The sequence below is a fragment of the Pleurodeles waltl genome, chromosome 1_2, assembly GCF_031143425.1.
Source record: "Pleurodeles waltl isolate 20211129_DDA chromosome 1_2, aPleWal1.hap1.20221129, whole genome shotgun sequence".
Classification (NCBI taxonomy): Eukaryota; Metazoa; Chordata; class Amphibia; order Caudata; family Salamandridae; genus Pleurodeles; species Pleurodeles waltl.
In genome coordinates, this window is record NC_090437.1 from 190,424,265 (window position 1) to 190,441,144 (window position 16,880).

The 16,880-nt window shown below is 47.1% G+C and overlaps 1 protein-coding gene across 3 annotated transcripts in view; it reads right to left on the reverse strand.

The window, feature by feature from the left end:
* The window catches only part of MELK (maternal embryonic leucine zipper kinase), a 281,217-nt gene that overhangs the window by 17,253 nt on the left and 247,084 nt on the right, over window positions 1-16,880 (reverse strand). For all 3 annotated transcript variants that reach the window (XM_069237613.1, XM_069237628.1, XM_069237621.1), the window contains one exon: window positions 11,493-11,661. In XM_069237613.1, coding sequence (XP_069093714.1) covers window positions 11,493-11,661 — 169 coding nt within the window. The remainder of the gene's footprint in view (window positions 1-11,492; window positions 11,662-16,880) is intronic.

Consider the following 16,880-nt stretch of genomic DNA (forward strand, 5'->3'; position numbering starts at 1 on the left):
AACTGCCTTGGCTCCAGAAACTCACCGGCCTGTCTCCTGCCTTCCAAAGAACTCTGCTCCAGCGACGCCTTCCAAAGGGACCAGCGACCTCTGAATCCTCTGAGGACTGCCCTGCTTCGACGACGACAAGAAACTCCCGAGGACAGTGGACCTGCTCCAAAAAGACTGCAACTTTGTTTCAAGAAGCAGCTTTAAAGAACCCTGCAACTCCCCGCAAGAAGCGTGAGACTTGCAACACTGCACCCGGCGACCCCGACTCGGCTGGTGGAGAACCAACACCTCAGGGAGGACCCCCGGACTACTCTACGACTGAGTACCAAAACCTGTCCCCCCTGAGCCCCCACAGCGCCGCCTGCAGAGGGAATCCCGAGGCTTCCCCTGACCGCGACTCTCTGAAACCTAAGTCCCGACGCCTGGAAAAGACCCTGCACCCGCAGCCCCCAGGACCTGAAGGACCGGACTTTCACTGCAGAAGTGACCCCCAGGAGTCCCTCTCCCTTGCCCAAGTGGAGGTTTCCCCGAGGAAGCCCCCCCCTTGCCTGCCTGCAGCGCTGAAGAGATCCCTTGATCTCTCATTGACTTACATTGCGAACCGGACGCTTGTTCTAACACTGCACCCGGCCGCCCCCGCGCCGCTGAGGGTGAAATTTCTGTGTGGGCTTGTGTCCCCCCCGGTGCCCTACAAAACCCCCCTGGTCTGCCCTCCGAAGACGCGGGTACTTACCTGCAAGCAGACCGGAACCGGGGCACCCTCTTCTCTCCATTATAGCCTATGCGTTTTGGGCACCACTTTGAACTCTGCACCTGACCGGCCCTGAGCTGCTGGTGTGGTAACTTTGGGGTTGCTCTGAACCCCCAACGGTGGGCTACCTTGGGCTGAGAACTGAACCCTGTAAGTGTCTTACTTACCTGGTAAAACTAACAAAAACTTACCTCCCCCAGGAACTGTGAAAATTGCACTGTGTCCACTTTTGAAATAGCTATTTGTGAATAACTTGAAAAGTATACATGCAATTGAAATGATTCAAAGTTCCTAATGTACTTACCTGCAATACCTTTCAAACAAGATATTACATGTTAAATTTGAACCTGTGGTTCTTAAAATAAACTAAGAAAAGATATTTTTCTATAACAAAACCTATTGGCTGGATTTGTCTCTGAGTGTGTGTACCTCATTTATTGTCTATGTGTATGTACAACAAATGCTTAACACTACTCCTTGGATAAGCCTACTGCTCGACCACACTACCACAAAATAGAGCATTAGTATTATCTATTTTTACCACTATTTTACCTCTAAGGGGAACCCTTGGACTCTGTGCATGCTATTCCTTACTTTGAAATAGCACATACAGAGCCAACTTCCTACATTGGTGGATCAGCGGTGGGGTACAAGACTTTGCATTTGCTGGACTACTCAGCCAATACCTGATCACACGACAAATTCCAAAATTGTCATTAGAAATTGATTTTTGCAATTTGAAAAGTTTTCTAAATTCTTAAAAGTCCTGCTAGGGCCTTGTGTTAGTCCCTGTTTAGCATTTCTTTTAGAGTTTAAAAGTTTGTAAAAGTTTGAATTAGATTCTAGAACCAGTTTTAGATTCTTAAAAAGTATTCCAACTTTTAGAAGCAAAATGTCTAGCACAGATGTGACTGTTGTGGAACTCGACACCACACCTTACCTCCATCTACAGATGAGAGAGCTAAGGTCACTCTGTAAACTAAAGAAAATAACAATGGGCCCCAAACCTACCAAAATACAGCTCCAGGAGCTTTTGGCAGAGTTTGAAAAGGCCAACCCCTCTGAGGGTGGCAACTCAGAGGATGAAGATAGTGACTTGGAGGGAAATTCCCCCCCTCCAGTCCTACTTAGGGAGAGCAGGGCTACTCAAGCCCTGACTCCACAAATAATAGTCAGAGATGCTGGTTCCCTCACAGGAGGGACCAACAACTCTGAAATCACTGAGGATAACTCCAGTGAAGAGGACATCCAGTTAGCCAGGATGGCCAAAAGATTGGCTTTGGAAAGACAGATCCTAGCCATAGAGAGGGAAAGACAAGAGATGGGCCTAGGACCCATCAATGGTGGCAGCAACATAAATAGGGTCAGAGATTCTCCTGACATTTTGAAAATCCCTAAAGGGATTGTAACTAAATATGAAGATGGTGATGACATCACCAAATGGTTCACAGCTTTTGAGAGGGCTTGTGTAACCAGAAAAGTGAACAAATCTCACTGGGGTGCTCTCCTTTGGGAAATGTTCACAGGAAAGTGTAGGGATAGACTCCTCACACTCTCTGGAAAAGATGCAGAATCTTATGACCTCATGAAGGGTACCCTGATTGAGGGCTTTGGATTCTCCACTGAGGAGTATAGGATTAGATTCAGGGGGGCTCAAAAATCCTCGAGCCAGACCTGGGTTGACTTTGTAGACTACTCAGTAAAAACACTAGATGGTTGGATTCAAGGCAGTGGTGTAAGTAATTATGATGGGCTGTACAATTTATTTGTGAAAGAACACCTGTTAAGTAATTGTTTCAATGATAAACTGCATCAGCATCTGGTAGACCTAGGACCAATTTCTCCCCAAGAATTGGGAAAGAAGGCGGACCATTGGGTCAAGACAAGGGTGTCCAAAACTTCCACAGGGGGTGACCAAAAGAAAGGGGTCACAAAACCTCCCCAGGGGAAAGGTGGTGAGACAGCCAAAAATAAAAATAGTAAAGAGTCTTCTACAGGCCCCCAAAAACCTGCACAGGAGGGTGGGCCCAGAGCCTCTTCACAAAACAATCCTGGGTACAAGGGTAAAAACTTTGATCCCAAAAAGGCCTGGTGTCGAAACTGTAGTCAGTCTGGACACCAAACTGGAGACAAGGCCTGTCCCAAGAAAAGTTCCACTCCAAACTCCAATCCAGGTAACACTGGAATGGCTAGTCTCCAAGTGGGATCAACAGTGTGCCCAGAGCAAATCAGGGTCCACACTGAAGCTACTCTAGTCTCTGAGGGTGGGGTGGATTTAGCCACACTAGCTGCCTGGCCTCCTAACATGCAAAAATACAGGCAGCAGCTCTTTATTAATGGGACAAGTGTAGAGGGCCTGAGGGATACAGGTGCCAGTGTCACCATGGTGACAGAGAAACTGGTTTCCCCTGGCCAATACCTGACTGGAAAAACTTATACAGTCACCAACGCTGACAATCAGACTAAAGCACATCCCATGGCAATGGTAACTTTAGAATGGGGAGGGGTCAATGGCCTGAAACAGGTGGTGGTCTCCTCAAACATCCCAGTAGACTGTCTGCTTGGAAATGACCTGGAGTCCTCAGCATGGGCTGAGGTAGAACTAAAAACCCATGCAGCCATGCTGGGTATCCCTGAACTGGTGTGTGTAAAAACAAGAGCACAATGCAAGGCACAGGGTGAAAAAGTAGAGCTGGTGTCTGGAAAAATGGCCCAGCCTACCAAGAGAAAAGGAAAGTCAGTTGGGAAACCAACTGCAACACAGTCAGAAAAAGGGAACCTCTCTTCTCAGGAAGAAGTTCTGCCCTCTGAGGGAACTGAGCCTTTGGAGCTTGAACCTTATCAGGTTGAGCTCTTAGGCCCAGGGGGACCCTCAAGGGAGGAGCTGTGTAAGGGACAAGAAACCTGTCCCTCTCTTGAAGGCCTTAGGCAGTAAGCTGCTGAAGAGTCCAAGGGCAAGAAAAATGGAACACATAGGGTCTATTGGGAAGATGGACTCCTGTACACTGAGGCCAGAGACCCCAAACCTGGTACCACTAGGAGAGTGGTAGTGCCTCAGTCGTTCAGAGAGTTTATTCTGACCTTAGCCCATTATATTCCCCTTGCTGGGCATTTGGGACAAACCAAGACGTGGGAGAGGTTAGTCAACCACTTCTACTGGCCCAATATGTCCCAGAAGGTTAAGGAGTTTTGCCTCTCCTGCCCCACCTGTCAATCCAGTGGTAAGACAGGTGGGCACCCAAAGGCCCCCCTCATTCCACTTCCAGTGGTGGGGGTCCCCTTTGAAAGAGTGGGTGTGGACATAGTTGGTCCACTGGAACCTCCCACAGCCTCAGGAAATATGTACATCCTAGTAGTAGTGGATCATGCTACTAGGTATCCTGAAGCTATTCCCCTTAGGTCGACTACTGCCCCTGCAGTAGCCAAGGCCCTCATTGGTATCTTTACCAGAGTGGGTTTCCCTAAGGAGGTGGTGTCTGACAGAGGTACCAACTTCATGTCAGCATACCTAAAACACATGTGGAATGAGTGTGCAGTGACTTACAAATTCACTACACCATACCATCCACAAACTAATGGCTTAGTTGAGAGATTCAACAAGACATTAAAAGGCATGATCATGGGGCTCCCAGAAAAACTCAAAAGGAGATGGGATGTCCTCTTGCCATGTCTGCTTTTTGCTTACAGAGAGGTGCCACAGAAGGGAGTAGGATTCTCACCCTTTGAACTTCTGTTTGGCCACCCTGTAAGGGGACCACTTGCTCTTGTTAAAGAAGGCTGGGAGAGACCTCTTCATGAGCCTAAACAAGACATAGTGGACTATGTACTTGGCCTTCGCTCTAGAATGGCAGAGTACATGGAAAAGGCAACCAAAAACCTTGAGGCCAGCCAACAGCTCCAGAAGTTTTGGTATGACCAAAAGGCTGCACTGGTTGAGTTCCAACCAGGGCAGAAAGTCTGGGTTCTGGAGCCTGTGGCTCCCAGGGCACTCCAGGACAAATGGAGTGGCCCTTACCCAGTGCTAGAAAGGAAGAGTCAGGTCACCTACCTGGTGGACCTGGGCACAAGCAGGAGCCCCAAGAGGGTGATCCATGTGAACTGCCTTAAGCTCTTCCATGACAGGGCTGATGTGAATCTGTTGATGGTAACAGATGAGGATCAGAAGGCAGAGAGTGAACCTCTCCCTGATCTTCTGTCATCAGACCCAAAAGATGGCTCAGTAGATGGAGTGATCTACTCAGACACCCTCTCTGGCCAACAGCAAGCTGATCGTAGGAGAGTCCTACAACAGTTTCCTGAACTCTTCTCCTTAACCCCTGGTCAGACACCCCTGTGTACCCATGATGTGGACACAGGAGACAGCATGCCTGTCAAGAACAACATTTTTAGACAGTCTGACCATGTTAAGGAAAGCATCAAGGTGGAAGTCCACAAGATGCTGGAATTGGGAGTAATTGAGCGCTCTGACAGCCCCTGGGCTAGCCCAGTGGTCTTAGTCCCCAAACCTCACACCAAAGATGGAAAGAAAGAGATGAGGTTTTGTGTGGACTACAGAGGGCTCAATTCTGTCACCAAGACAGATGCTCATCCAATTCCTAGAGCTGATGAGCTCATAGTTAAATTAGGTGCTGCCAAATTCTTAAGTACCTTTGACTTGACAGCAGGGTACTGGCAAATAAAAATGGCACCTGGAGCAAAAGAGAAAACAGCATTCTCCACACCTGATGGGCATTATCAGTTTACTGTTATGCCCTTTGGTTTAAAGAATGCCCCTGCCACCTTCCAAAGGTTGGTGAATCAAGTCCTTGCTGGCTTGGAGTCCTTTAGCACAGCTTATCTTGATGATATTGCTGTCTTTAGCTCCACCTGGCAGGATCACCTGGTCCACCTGAAGAAGGTTTTGAAGGCTCTGCAATCTGCAGGCCTCTCTATCAAGGCATCCAAATGCCAGATAGGGCAGGGAACTGTGGTTTACTTGGGCCACCTTGTAGGTGGAGGCCAAGTTCAGCCACTCCAACCCAAGATCCAGACTATTCTGGACTGGGTAGCTCCAAAAACCCAGACTCAAGTCAGGGCATTCCGTGGCTTGACTGGGTATTACAGGAGGTTTGTGAAGGGATATGGATCCATTGTGACAGCCCTCACTGAACTCACCTCCAAGAAAATGCCCAAGAAAGTGAACTGGACTGTGGAATGCCAACAGGCCTTTGACACCCTGAAACAAGCAATGTGCTCAGCACCAGTTCTAAAAGCTCCAGATTATTCTAAGCAGTTCATTGTGCAGACAGATGCCTCTGAACATGGGATAGGGGCAGTTTTGTCCCAAACAAATGATGATGGCCTTGACCAGCCTGTTGCTTTCATTAGCTGGAGGTTACTCCCCAGGGAGCAGCGTTGGAGTGCCATTGAGAGGGAGGCCTTTGCTGTGGTTTGGTCCCTGAAGAAGCTGAGACCATACCTCTTTGGGACTCACTTCCTAGTTCAAACTGACCACAGACCTCTCAAATGGCTGATGCAAATGAAAGGTGAAAATCCTAAACTGTTGAGGTGGTCCATCTCCCTACAGGGAATGGACTTTATAGTGGAACATAGACCTGGGACTGCCCATGCCAATGCAGATGGCCTTTCCAGGTTCTTCCACTTAGAAAATGAAGACTCTCTTGGGAAAGGTTAGTCTCATCCTCTTTCGTTTGGGGGGGGGGGGGGTTGTGTAAGGAAATGCCTCCTTGGCATGGTTGCCCCCTGACTTTTTGCCTTTGCTGATGCTATGTTTACAATTGAAAGTGTGCTGAGGCCTGCTAACCAGGCCCCAGCACCAGTGTTCTTTCCCTAACCTGTACTTTTGTATCCACAATTGGCAGACCTTGGCATCCAGATAAGTCCCTTGTAACTGGTACTTCTAGTACCAAGGGCCCTGATGCCAAGGAAGGTCTCTAAGGGCTGCAGCATGTCTTATGCCACCCTGGAGACCTCTCACTCAGCACAGACACACTGCTTGCCAGCTTGTGTGTGCTAGTGAGGACAAAACGAGTAAGTCGACATGGCACTCCCCTCAGGGTGCCATGCCAGCCTCTCACTGCCTATGCAGTATAGGTAAGACACCCCTCTAGCAGGCCTTACAGCCCTAAGGCAGGGTGCACTATACCATAGGTGAGGGTACCAGTGCATGAGCACTGTACCCCTACAGTGTCTAAGCAAACCCTTAGACATTGTAAGTGCAGGGTAGCCATAAGAGTATATGGTCTGGGAGTCTGTTTTACACGAACTCCACAGCACCATAATGGCTACACTGAAAACTGGGAAGTTTGGTATCAAACTTCTCAGCACAATAAATGCACACTGATGCCAGTGTACATTTTATTGCAAAATACACCCCAGAGGGCACCTTAGAGGTGCCCCCTGAAACTTAACCGACTGTCTGTGTAGGCTGACTAGTTCCAGCAGCCTGCCACACTAGAGACATGTTGCTGGCCCCATGGGGAGAGTGCCTTTGTCACTCTGAGGCCAGTAACAAAGCCTGCACTGGGTGGAGATGCTAACACCTCCCCCAGGCAGGAGCTGTAACACCTGGCGGTGAGCCTCAAAGGCTCACCCCTTTGTCACAGCACCGCAGGACACTCCAGCTAGTGGAGTTGCCCGCCCCCTCCGGCCCCGGCCCCCACTTTTGGCGGCAAGGCCGGAGAAAATAATGAGAATAACAAGGAGGAGTCACTGGCCAGTCAGGACAGCCCCTAAGGTGTCCTGAGCTGAGGTGACTAACTTCTAGAAATCCTCCATCTTGCAGATGGAGGATTCCCCCAATAGGGTTAGGATTGTGACCCCCTCCCCTTGGGAGGAGGCACAAAGAGGGTGTACCCACCCTCAGGGCTAGTAGCCATTGGCTACTAACCCCCCCAGACCTAAACACGCCCTTAAATTTAGTATTTAAGGGCTACCCTGAACCCTAGAAAATTAGATTCCTGCAACAACAAGAAGGACTGCCTAGCTGAAAACCCCTGCAGAGGAAGACCAGAAGACAACAACTGCCTTGGCTCCAGAAACTCACCGGCCTGTCTCCTGCCTTCCAAAGAACTCTGCTCCAGCGACGCCTTCCAAAGGGACCAGCGACCTCTGAATCCTCTGAGGACTGCCCTGCTTCGACGACGACAAGAAACTCCAGAGGACAGCGGACCTGCTCCAAAAAGACTGCAACTTTGTTTCAAGAAGCAGCTTTAAAGAACCCTGCAACTCCCCGCAAGAAGCGTGAGACTTGCAACACTGCACCCGGCGACCCCGACTCGGCTGGTGGAGAACCAACACCTCAGGGAGGACCCCCGGACTACTCTACGACTGAGTACCAAAACCTGTCCCCTCTGAGCCCCCACAGCGCCGCCTGCAGAGGGAATCCCGAGGCTTCCCCTGACCGCGACTCTCTGAAACCTAAGTCCCGACGCCTGGAAAAGACCCTGCACCCGCAGCCCCCAGGACCTGAAGGACCGGACTTTCACTGCAGAAGTGACCCCCAGGAGTCCCTCTCCCTTGCCCAAGTGGAGGTTTCCCCGAGGAAGCCCCCCCTTGCCTGCCTGCAGCGCTGAAGAGATCCCTTGATCTCTCATTGACTTACATTGCGAACCCGACGCTTGTTCTAACACTGCACCCGGCCGCCCCCGCGCCGCTGAGGGTGAAATTTCTGTGTGGGCTTGTGTCCCCCCCGGTGCCCTACAAAACACCCCTGGTCTGCCCTCCGAAGACGCGGGTACTTACCTGCAAGCAGACCGGAACCGGGGCACCCCCTTCTCTCCATTATAGCCTATGCGTTTTGGGCACCACTTTGAACTCTGCACCTGACCGGCCCTGAGCTGCTGGTGTGGTAACTTTGGGGTTGCTCTGAACCCCCAACGGTGGGCTACCTTGGGCTGAGAACTGAACCCTGTAAGTGTCTTACTTACCTGGTAAAACTAACAAAAACTTACCTCCCCCAGGAACTGTGAAAATTGCACTAAGTGTCCACTTTTGAAATAGCTATTTGTGAATAACTTGAAAAGTATACATGCAATTGAAATGATTCAAAGTTCCTAATGTACTTACCTGCAATACCTTTCAAACAAGATATTACATGTTAAATTTGAACCTGTGGTTCTTAAAATAAACTAAGAAAATATATTTTTCTATAACAAAACCTATTGGCTGGATTTGTCTCTGAGTGTGTGTACCTCATTTATTGTCTATGTGTATGTACAACAAATGCTTAACACTACTCCTTGGATAAGCCTACTGCTCGACCACACTACCACAAAATAGAGCATTAGTATTATCTATTTTTACCACTATTTTACCTCTAAGGGGAACCCTTGGACTCTGTGCATGCTATTCCTTACTTTGAAATAGCACATACAGAGCCAACTTCCTACAGTTTGCTACTGCCCAATCAGAATCTTAGTTTCAATGCCTGCAAATGGGCTGCATGACAAAATTTGTTAAATCGGACTAAAGCTCAGATAAGGTTGGCCCAGCTTACAAAACTTTTGTTTATTTGTCTTAATTACAGAAGAAGGCAGTTGGAGATCCAAGAAATCAGCAGCACATCGGATTACCACAGCAAAGGACTCTGTGTTGGCAGCCCAGGAGGTAAACCAACCCTGGGTGTGGGGATATATTAAGCCTACTGGCCTCCTCCAAGTCCATTTATGAATGGTCCAAACGGGGTGGGGGTGTTAAGTCACCACCTTCATCACCACTGATCTTTTTGAGGTGGCAAGCTCTGATTAAAGTCAGACCCAAAGGATGATGGAATCTCTCAGGATGGATCTGTGGTAGTAGAGGCATGTGGTCAGAATACGGCTATACAGGAAACTGGTGAGCTGGAGCGTAACGTTGGAGGTGAGAGGGATTCAGCTATGGGTCAGACATTAGAATGTGCACCCAAAACCGCCCTCCAGCACCAGAAACATGGGTACTGGAGTCTACTAAAGAGGAACAGGCACAGGTCTTGGAGCCGAAGTGGAACTCAGAACCGAAGTCTGTGCAGAACCGGAGAGAAGTTCCAGGGGCTCAAACACCACACAGGACCGTTCTGCTGGCTCCAACCAGACAGAGGTCCCTTCAGATCCATGGGGCAAAAGGAGCTCCAGACAGAGCTGAAACAGTATAAAAACATGTTGCTTAGCTTTCTTAAAGCCCTCACCCTCTGCAGTATCGCTGATAGCTCTGAACTCGGGGCACATCAGGATCAGTTGCAGAATCAACTCAATGAGGTGGATGGAAGTGACTAAGTGACATCGCAACACCCTGTCAACTATTCTTTAGATTCAGAGTGGCAGGATGCTGCAGTCCTGCTTCACCTTCTTAGGTTTCCTCTCTGATTTTTGCCCTCAACTGCAAAGGTAAATCACAGCATCGGTTCCGCGGCCTGGGTTGGAAGCTGGAGGGTGCCAAAAATATGCAGCATATCCGTCTTAAAGGCCTTCGCATGCTTTGGCATTGCAGATGGTCTGGGGAGCTTGGGGCATATCGGAGTCCATTGCAGAATCAGCTAGTCAACCTGAGATCAGGCGTGAGTGGCACCTTGATGCCCTTGCAACTTCTCTTTAGATAGTGGTGGCATGGGGGTCGAGTCCCACTCTTAGTTTCCTCTTCAATTCTGACTTACTGAATGACTTCGACCTGCTGTGTGGATTGGCCTCGGAGTTGGGTCCGCCTACTTAATTGAGTGTGAACTGGATTTACACAAGGTCTGCTTATTCTCCCTATATTTGACAACATACAGCTTTGCTTCACAGTCCCGGATCGCCTTTAGGTGCAGGAGGGCGCACTCTGCACAACCTGGAGTTGCACCAAGTGCTCTAATACCATAGGCACACACATGTGGGTTTGTTACATATGTTTCCGACAGTTACAGCATGGGTTCAAGCCTTTCGTTTCAGTGAAGCCTTTGCTCCCTTACACACTTGATTTCAGTTGGAAAATAATTGAATAACAAAAAATTGAATCGCCATACGAAGGTATGGAAACAAGGGAACTGACTTCTGTGCACAGAGATGGCGTTTAAATGCGGCTACACTCAAGTCACTTTCGGGGCGAATAGAAGCCATCGCAGAGCTGCATGGCACCACCTAACGGAGTACGTAAGTACTAATATGAAAAGACTCTGGATGCAGTGTGGTGTCAGAGGAATATTCTTCAGGTGTGGAATCTGTAGTTAGAAGTATTCACCAGAAGTCAACATTTCCCTGGCTATTTGGTTCATGTATACACAATTAGAGCCTGTTGACTTCTAGATGCTTTTATAATGTTCTAGCATTGCTGGTGTCTCTGAGATATTCTGTCAATTGAATGATTGATTAAGAGTCCCACGCCACAGATCTCCCACCACTAAATGTTCCACCTTGTTGACCTTTTGATTGCATCACCCAAACAAGTCGGCAAGCAATTCTTCATACCAGGTCTCTAGTATCCTTTGGTGTTCACCTGTCTAAACACTGTGTGCCAGTGCCATATCAATGTACATATGTTTCAGCCCATCTGTAACTACCACTCAGATTTAAAATCCAGATAACATAACTTGAGCAGAACTAAGATTGATTTTTAATGCCAAAATGTAGGCTATCACAGGCCCAATGACATTGGCAAAAAAAAAAAAAAAAACACACACACACACAAAACACTTTGGCATAATGTCTCACTGCACGACGCACCCACAACCACGATGGACCTTCTCCAGTTCAATGACCAGGTCAGGATCTGGATAGTAAACAACGGACAGACATCTCACCTTTAATTTTCTTGGTCCGTCTCTAGATGACCCTTTCCTTTTGCTTGGAGTGAGCATCATGAGCATTTTATCCAAGCCTCTTTCAAGGCTCCCAAAAACTTTGGTGCTTTTTTTCTTTTGACCATTGTCCAAGTGTGCTTGGTTTAGTTCCATATCCACAGAACGGCACCTGCCAAGAAAGCAAGCCTAAGAACTTAAGATGGGGTCAAATTTGAAAGGTGAAATAGACTGTGCACATACCAGTATTAGACTTGCAATACCATACTGGAAACACTGAAGACCAAGAAAATTTGAATGAAATGTAGTGTGTATAATAACCAATTAACAAGGGTGGCATTTTCAATTGTATTAAACCGACCTTGCCAAAACCAACGGGTCTGTATACAATGCATCCACGAGACAATGTCATGTGCAAAGATATTGCATTTTTGCGATTTAAAATAGTCGATCAGAGATTGTAATGCAAGCCCTCCGTAGTAGGCAGAATGATAGAATATAAAGCCAATAGAGGGGTCAGAGAATTACTCGTCTAGGCAGAGCCAAAGCCCAATCTATCTATCAATAGGTCAACAGACCGCTGCATTGTCAACCCAAATCTAACAAGTTAGAAGACAATCATATTAATGAGTTGATAGTGATGGGAGAAGGATTTACCTTGTTGTAAGGTAGCGCACATTATCTACAATGCACAATTCTTCCATCCCCGATGGGTTGGGAACCTGGGTGTTCGGAAGAACAAGTTACCTGCAATGTACAAATTCTGCCTTCACCTGTGGGCTGGATTTGATAACCTCCAATTTACTGATAAATATAGTCCTGAACAAAGATGGCATGTGTAGAGACACAAAATGAGCAACAAATACAGCACAATACATTTGCAAACCTTAAATGTATTAATCACAACACTAACTCAGAGACTGTGGGGGGAGGGGCCACCACGGTGAGGAAACTGCAGAGATATGGCGTCCACTAGGAACACTACCAAGGAAATTAACTTTCTCCTAACAGACACTGCTTCCTGCAATTTAGGAGTACTAAATCTATACCCTCCAGGGGGTATAATTCAGTTTTGGTGAATAACCAAGAAAGGTCTGCAACACAGCTTTGACAAAATATCTGTCAATGCAGGCCTGAGTGTGAGGCAAATCTATTTAGCAAAGGGATGTTAGAACGAGCACCTGGCTGCCGGCAGGCACTGGCCACTGGAACACCTATGGTGAGAGCTAGGGAAACAGCTGTGGCCCTCAAGGTCTGAATGCCAGATGGAGGTACTTGCTTATAGCAGATCTTAATGTAAGCAGTAGCCCAACATGAAATTATGTGCCAAGGAATCATTTTGCTCTTCGTGTCTCCTGCAAAGCGCACAAAGAGCTAATACTACACTTTGACTTGTCCTATGCAGTCAATATATTAAGGCAGAACACTCAGGGGCCTAGTCTATGCAATTGCTCCACAACATTGGTGGCAGAAGGAGGGAAACTTACGGACTGACCCATTTGAAAAACAGATACTGTTTTCCCTAGACAAGGACGATTTCAAAGAACCCATTTATCTGGGTAGAAAACAGTGAAGGGTGACTGGACCAATAGAGCCTTAAGTTCACCTGCCGCAATGGGCCGAAATTACTGCGACCAATAAAACAGTTTCTTAAAGTCAGAAGTTGAATTGGGAACTGTGCATTGGCTCCAATGGAGATCCAGTGATGAAGGTAACAAGATTCGAATCCCACAGAGGAACAATTGATGGAGTGGGAAGAAACCAGTAAAGCAAAACATTCAGGTAACACACCTCTAGTGGTCACAGAAGCAAAGATGCTGGTCTGCGGGACTTGTGAAAGAATAAGAGGCAGTCAAATAACCCACAACTGTAGCTACTGCTGGTAGGAAGAGTAGAACTTCAGAAAAGCTGGATTTTAAAGAATTCAGACTTGAGTCACACCAAGGAAAAAGATCATACCAGCAGCCCGCACAAATGGATTTGATGGTGAGTTTCCCGGGCGTCATGATGACGTCTATATCTAGCTGGCACCATTCTAAATAAATGTGTTCAGCTGCAGGGTTTGGAGATTGAAGTGAAGGACCTGACCATCCTGCTGTGAGAGCAGGTCCACCCTTTGCAGAAGAGGAAGGATGGAGAGTGTTCTTTACAGCAGTGTAGCAAATCCTTCTCACCAAGTTCGGGCGTACAGAATCATCTTTGCTCAACTTTCTTGCTCCAGGACTTTTGAAAGATGCTGGAACAGGCAAAATGAATGAAGCAGGTCCCATGATTAACTGACTATGAAGGCATCCTTCAGGAAATAATCAGAGAGAAGTGTACGCCACAAAACTAAGACACTTCCTGTTCTCGGCCATGACAGTGAGATCCGCACAGGAACACCCCGGTCTGGAAAAATGCTTAATTCATGTCAGGGTGACGTTCCCTCTGGTGGTCCTCTAAAGAGGGCTGACCTAGCATCCACCCGCATGGTCAGGGTGCTCTTGAAATGTGACACTACTGTAAAAAAAACAAACAGGCGAATCATCTATCACAGGGTGCCTGACACCACAGTCCACTGTCTACGGATGTAATGGGAGGCATGGGTGTTGTCCAAAGGAAGCTGAATAGAGCTCACTGAGACATGCGGGGAAAAAAAGTCTTCAGAGCAAGAGTGACCATCTGCAAGTCTAAGAAATGTATGTGCAGGTGTTGCTTCGATGTGGACCTTAGTCCTAATGCTGCGAGATCACAAAGCTGATCACCTTAGCCCAATGAGGTGTCTAATGGTAGTCTGAACTGCAGAGCGATGAATAGACCGGTTGGAAAGACATCCTCAAGTAGTGAGCCCAGAGTACATGATAGTAAATCTCAACCTGAGACCCCTGATGTTGTAGCTGTTGCTTCCTGAGGCACATCTGAAGGCCCCCAAATCAGGTGCATGGCACTACCAAGATACATAAAGGCATCAGGCCTATGGTTTGCATAACAAAGAAGATGAGCTAGAAACATTAGGATAATATCTGCAAACCTTTGAAGAGGAGTACAAGCCTTCATAAAGGTTTTGTCTAGCATCTCTCCTGTTAAGGTCAGACTGTGTGGGTACGAGATCGGACTGCTGGAGAAGGTTTGTGAAGCCCAAGTCATGAAGAAAAAAAAACAAAATCAAAGTACACTGAAGACGTCCAGCACAGGGGACCCCTACCTCCACCCACCAGTTGCCCAAGAATCTGACTTCATAGAACACACAGTGAAGCCACCAACAAGGTTAATAACTTAGTGAAAATGTACATCGTCACTTTAAATAGCAGAAGCGTGTACTGGCCACACCTGTGAGAGGGTATTATTGGCAGATGAAATTTGTCTTTCTGGAGATCCGGGGACACCAGGTAGTTACTGGCATTGAGGGTCAACAGCCCTTTGCCCTGACAAATTAAATTATTCATGGTTTAGGCTGATCTTCAGGCCTTCGTCCTTCTTGCAGACATGAAGTAAAGGGAGTAAGATCCCATGCCCCATTCCTCCATGCATACTACCTCTATTGCCCTCTGGTTAATTAACTCAAGAATGTCTGCCTCCATTTTCAGGGCGTGTGCCTGAGACAGGTATAGAATGACGTTTGTCTGGAGGAGAGCACTGGAAGGCTAAAGCATTGCCATGTAGATTAGATGGACTAACTAGGACTATCACAATAGTCATTGATGGAGGAAGAGGAGACCCTTCTTTCCCCCACTGGAAGTTGGTGGTGTAGTTGTGGTACATATGTACTTAAAAAGGTTTATGACAGAAAAGACCATCTGCAGATGGCGGAGACTGGAACTGCTGTTGATAGCAATGATGGCATTTTTTGGGATCCATCTGTGCCATGAAAAGAGCAATACATTTCCTTGAGCATTTGGAACGGCTGGACGTGTTGACGCTAATGGGACTGCTCTCTAGCCACTTCCTGTACTGCTGGTGGAACTGTTTCCCTGTGGAGTTCAAACCCAAATAAACTATGTGGCATCTGCTGTTTTCAAAGAATTCCAAGGAAGAGTCTTCCTTCTCTATAGAAAAGCTGCTCATTGTCAAAAGGCATGTTTGAGGTTTGACTGAACATTGCCTGAAAATCCAGTGGAAAGCAGTCAGGCATTGAGGCACAAGGAGACAACCAGGCTAATGGATGGAGCTGTGGTATCCACAAAATTCAGGCCGCACGTCAGCATTTTTTGAAGCATCAGAGTCTTTTTTAACCAGATTGGAGAAAGACTCGTACCCAGGCATACAGATGACAGTCGATTTTGTCAACTACCAAATTGCATGGCTTCATCAGCCTAGTAGCCAATGAGCATTATCTTTGCAATAGTCAAAGCTACTGGAGGCAAATGTTTTTCAATGCACAGAGTTCAGTCTTTTAGACTATCAGATTGGAGGGTCTGTAGCAAAAGGCATGTAAGTTCAGCTTGAACTTGACAGAGGAAGCTTGGATCACAAGACACTCCATACAGGGACATGATAAAATGTTGGTGTCGTTCTGTTATCAAGTGATCTGCAAGCCAGAAAAGGGTTTCTCCTAAGTATTGAGAATTGGCTTTAAGACTACCTTGTTAAAAGGAGGCAAAGGCTCTGAAACTGAAGATAAAGGCTGCAAGCTTTCAGGAGTGGCAAGGTTAAATCCAACACTTCCACTGCTAAAGCAGTATGGTATCTTCCTTTTTCTGATGCACCAAAACCACTTTGGTTGCTCCATATGGGAAAACGTCTAGGCCAGAGGGAGGGGTTTTGCCAAAGGTTAGTTATCAACACATGCTAACGTTATTCTTTTGCCACTTGTAAGACGTCAGCCAACTTGGAATGTTTTGAAGGCAGCACAGGAAAAGGGTTCTGAAGTCAGCGCCACTCTCGTACGAGGGAACCTTAGCACCTGGGGGATATTCCTAAGGAGATAAGGCTGCGAGAAGCAGAATCCATAAGAAATAAAAGGTACCTTTTTGTGGAGGCTAACAATTTTTTGTATAACTAATATTTAAAATGTACTGATCATTAAAAAAAAAAAAAAATTGTAAAAGAGGCTGCTCAGCTTGATAAAAACCTAAATAGCTCTAAAAGATTGTGCTAATATCCCACATCCTTACAAGCCCGCGATTTTTTAAAAAAAATGTCCTCAGGCATCTGACTAGACTGTGAGAAGTTCAAAATTACCTACTAGCGGCACCATGAAGACAAAGCATACATTGGTCATTGTAATAACAGAATTGTACTTGTAGCTCTTAGGCTACATACTCCCCACTTTTGCGGGGGTCCAGTGAAGTTAGGTTAGTGGACCGAGCCACATTTCAGCAGCCACTTTTTTGCCTAGGCACATACACAGCCTATGACCGTATGGCAAGCTGCATCTTCCATGTGCACACACAACCAGCTTTCAAGCCTCCG